We start from the raw sequence: 4,365 nt of genomic DNA, 5'->3' as shown, positions 1-4,365 counted from the left end.
GTAAATATCCTTGTAAATTTGTGTATTGAGAAATGCCGACTTATCATCAATAAAATTGCATTATCTTCTTTTGATGAAATCATTGTCACGTTTTCAGATTGTACTTCTACTTCTTTTTCGGTCTCTTCTCCTGCAGGTGACAAAATGTCAAGTGAAAGCCAGGCGCTTTCAGGTTGCCGCAACCACTCTGGTCCATTCCACTAAAACTTATGGTCCAATAAATCAGCTGCTGCTAATCCTCTTGAAGCACAATCCGCTGGATTTTCTTCTGTTGGAACATATTTCCAACTAATAGCTGGAATAATTTCTTGTAATTTCGCTACTCGGTTGGCGACAGATGTTTTCCATTTCCTCGGATACTCTTGTAGCCAGGCAATTGTAACCGTAGAATCTGACCACGCAAAAACCTTGGAGTTGGAAACCGTTCATCGCTAATAGCATTTGTCACAGCCTCAACAAGCTTAGCTCCTAGCAGGGCAGCACAAAGTTCCAACCTTGGCACACAAACTGATTTAATTGGTACAACTCTCGTCTTTGCTGTAAGCATTTTTGTTTCAACGAAATTGTCTGTCTCCTGTCTGATGAAAACGACAGCAGCATAAGCTGTAGTAGAAGCGTCGCAAAAGACGTGCAACTGCAAATCTGATTTCGTGGCTGGCTTGAGAACCTTCCGTTGAAGACTTATTTTTTCAAGATCCTTCAGTTGTGCTTGAAGTCGCAGGTACTGCTGTAGAATTGGGTCCGCTAAAGGTTGATCCCAGCTAAGTTTGTCCATCCACAACAGTTGAACAAAGGATTTATGTTGAATAGTTGTTGGTGATAGCCATCCAAGTGGGTCAAATAAACGTGAAACTTCTGAGAGGATTTGCCGTTTAGTAAACGGAGCTCCCTTGTCAAGTTCTACTGTGAAACCAAATTGATCAGGATTTGGATTCCACCTTATCCCAAGCGTCTTAATGGCATAGTCTTCGCTTTCAATTATCTTCTCGTCTTCCGTTTCTCTGAAAGTGGCAACTAGTCTTGATACAAGTTTTGAGTCGCTAGATACCCATTTCCGTATATCAAAACCTGCTGAAGCAAGAAGCGTAATAATGGCGTCCTGAAGCTTCTCTGCGGCTTCTGAATCTTCGCATCCTGTAAGTAGGTCATCCACATACATATCAGTTGTTAGTGACAAACGAAGTTTAGTGTTTGTTGTTTCTTCGGCAAGAACCTGTAGTGGTCGAATTGAATGAAAAGACGAAGACGCAATGCCGTATGTTACCCGAGTCGCGCGATAAGTTTCAATCGCCTCTGAATTTGGATCTTTCCACAATAATCGGAATAATTGGTGATAATCTTTGTCTTCCTTGTCGAATTCCACTTGCCTATATATTTTTGCAGTATCAGCAGAAAGTGCTACTTAGTGTAGTCGAAATCGAACAAGAATGCTGAAAAGGTCTTTCTGAATTTTTGGTCCGACCATGAGTCTGTCGTTGAGAGATACTCTGTTGTCGTCTTTGCGGAACCGTCGGAAACGACCCTCAGTGCTTGACTCCTTGAACACACAATGATGACAAAGATAGTAGCAGTTTTCGACAGGCTTGACAAGTTCTGATGTTGGAACTTTCTCCATGTGTCCGAGATGAAAGAACTCTCCAATGAATTCTGCGTATCTCTTATAAAGGTCGGGTTGTCTTTCCAATCTGAATAGAAGACTGCGGAGTCGTTTTTTGGCTTGTTGAAGTGAATCTCCCAATGCTTTTGTCTCTTTCTTGAAGGGAAGTTTCACTATGACGCGACCTTCAGGGCTTCTTCTAGTTGTTTCCTTGAAGTGATCATCGCAGCGTTTTTCTTCGGCTGTCCAAAGCTGCGCAGCTGGAACTTCTTCTATTTCCCAAAAACGCTGCAAATTTTCTGGCTTTGAAGAAACAAAGAAAGTCTGCAGATCGTTTGTATAGGTTTTGTCTGTCTGTTCCCTTCCAATAACGACCCAACCGAACATTGACAGCCTATATGTTATTCCACAGTTAGGCTCCTTTAGTCGATTGTTGCCAATCATTATATCTTCATAATGAGATGCTCCGATCAAGAGGTCAATTGATGACGGCTTGTTGAAGTCTGGGTCAGCAAGCTCCAACTCCTTTACTGTTTCCCATTGGCTGGTGTCAATGAACCGTGATGGCAGATTATCAGTCATTTTTGTCAAAACTGACGCACTAATATTGACAGTGGACGATCTGTTCCTTGATGAGATAGGAAGGTCCACGCGACCTTTGTTGTCTTGAACCGTCCCACCTAGTCCAAAAACTTTTGTGTTGCTGCTTTTCTTCTTCAATTGTAACCTTTGTACTGCTGATTCAGTTATAAGGTTGTTTTGTGAAGCTGAGTCTAGAAGTGCCCTAAGTAGAATTGTCTCGCCGTGAACATTAACGGCAACAATTGCGATTTGAAGAAAGACTTCTTCTGAAGTTCGTTGAGTCATAGCTCCTGTGAAATTGTTTTCATCCTTAGCTTTTGCAATTGCTGTTGTTGTTATAGCGTTGTTCTTCTGTTTGTCATTTGCTTGAGTGCTGGTTGTTCCACTAGTTGTTTGTTGATTGGTGTTTCTGTTGTGAATGTTTTCACGATGAAGAAGAGTACGATGCTTTCTACCACATTGCTTGCATTTCGATCCATCACAATCTTCTGATCTGTGTCCAAGTCGCAGACAATTGAAACAGAGTTTTCTAAACTTTATCAGCTCTGCACGTTCCCTTACTGAAAGTTTCTTGAACTTTCCGCATTTGAAAATTTTGTATATTTCTTCACAACATTCGCATTGTTGCCCGGAAGTCGCCAAATATGTGTGCAAATGTCGTTGGTTCCCGTTCATTTGAGTTTTTGTCGCTACTACTCCATTTGGCGCTGTTGCCTCGAGTGCTTGTGCGCGTTCCTCTAAGAAAAGTCTGAGCCCTGCATACCTTTGAGGTTCCTTGCCTTTTGAACACAGCTCCCATTGTTTTCTTGTCTCTGTAGGCAGCTTCTCACTGATCAAGTAAACAAAAAAGATGTCTTGACTGTTGACTGATTCTCCCAAATTCTGCAAGGCAAGTCGATGTTCGTCCATTGCTTAAATTAAATTTCTTAAATCTCTGGCATTATCGGTTGTCAGTGATCGATACGAAACAATTGAATGCAGGTGTGTGCGAATGATGATCCTCTTGTTCTCATATCTGTTTATCCGAGTATTCATAGCAATGTCGAAGTTGTGATCGGTAACTGGTATCGAGGCAAGCAGTTTGGCGGCATCACCTTTTACAGATGCTTTCAGATACTGCAACTTCTGACTTCCTTGAAGAGAACTGTTGTCGATGACTGCTCCTTTGAACAAATCAAAGAACGAAGTCCATTCCATTCAATTACCCGAAAAAATTGGCAGATTGAGTTTTGGTAACTTGATGTTGGCTGAATTCCTCATAGCATCGGAGAGCGTTGAAGTAGATGGCGTTGAAGTATCTGCTGCTGTTGAAGGTCCCTCAAAACGTTTCGTGAAACGTTTGATTGCATCAATGTTCTGTGTCAACTTGTCATCAACTTCCTCGGACTCCAGAATGTCATTGTCCAGAGCTTCCGCCTCCGTCAAGTTCTGTTGAAGTTCTTGGTTCAAAGTAACCAGAAAATTCTGCTTTCGGGTGAAAAGTGTCGCTACCTGATTGCGCCTGCTGATGTCTGCTTCTGAAATGGTGTCTAGATCTTTTGACATGATATTTTCAGCCTCATTGTTAAACCTTGTAGCAACGCTGCGGTGTGATCCCCGCGACTGTTTCTGCTTTTCAAGATTGGACATTTTGACTTGCTGTTGTCTTTGAGGGCGTTTTTTTCGTGTCTTTGATGCTGGTCTTTATTCGTATTAGTTTCGTTGTCTTTTTCGTGGATTTTGCTGTGCTGAAAGCTAAAAACACACTAAAAGAACGCAAAAAATGGGAAATCGGGTTTCACTTAATCCCGCCTTCAAAAAATGCGGCCAATTTTTGCGAGCGAACGTAGTGCTATTACTTCGGGGGAGCAAACCTAAACTAAAAATTTCGAGTCCTCCGCGAGAACTGATAAAGAGATTGTTTTCCCCGAAGTTTCACAAAAAAGTTTTTTTAACCCTTGAGATATAGTTCTCCCACTAGATAACTTTACCGGGTCTCAGAATTAGGTTAATCAACCTTGTTATACAAGTTAATCAACTTGTATAACATGAGGGGGGATGTGTTATCTAGTGGGGGGTCAGCTTTTAACTTCCCCTTTAAGTTTCCCCTTTTAGATTTTTTGCTAAATTTTTTGAGAGAGTTAATGCTTTTGGTGCCTAATGCTTTGACTATTTTATCCTTAACCTATTTGTCGGCGGACCAAATG

At 41.6% G+C, this 4,365-nt stretch overlaps 2 protein-coding genes across 2 annotated transcripts; both read right to left on the bottom strand.

The window, feature by feature from the left end:
* Positions 1 to 319: 319 nt before the first annotated feature.
* Positions 320 to 1,159, bottom strand: LOC142348117 (uncharacterized). The gene has a single exon (XM_075399283.1). It carries the CDS (start codon positions 1,157 to 1,159, stop codon positions 320 to 322), a length of 840 nt encoding a protein of 279 aa, XP_075255398.1.
* A 243-nt stretch (positions 1,160 to 1,402) lies between these two features.
* On the bottom strand, positions 1,403 to 3,088 carry LOC142348116 (uncharacterized). Its single transcript, XM_075399282.1, has one exon. The coding sequence runs from the start codon at positions 3,086 to 3,088 to the stop codon at positions 1,403 to 1,405; it is 1,686 nt and encodes a 561-aa protein (XP_075255397.1).
* Between the last annotated feature and the right edge of the window lie 1,277 nt (positions 3,089 to 4,365).

This window comes from Convolutriloba macropyga, chromosome 10 (genome assembly GCF_964194025.1).
Source record: "Convolutriloba macropyga chromosome 10, txConMacr16.3, whole genome shotgun sequence".
Taxonomy (NCBI): Eukaryota; Metazoa; Xenacoelomorpha; order Acoela; family Convolutidae; genus Convolutriloba; species Convolutriloba macropyga.
Note: the sequence above shows the minus strand (reverse complement) of the source record. Positions and strands in the feature narration are given on the sequence as shown.

Coding starts and splice junctions, on each gene's coding strand:
- LOC142348117 (XM_075399283.1), bottom strand. CDS start 1,159: ATGTATGTGGATGACCTACTTACAGGATGCGAAGATTCAGAAGCCGCA.
- LOC142348116 (XM_075399282.1), bottom strand. CDS start 3,088: ATGGACGAACATCGACTTGCCTTGCAGAATTTGGGAGAATCAGTCAAC.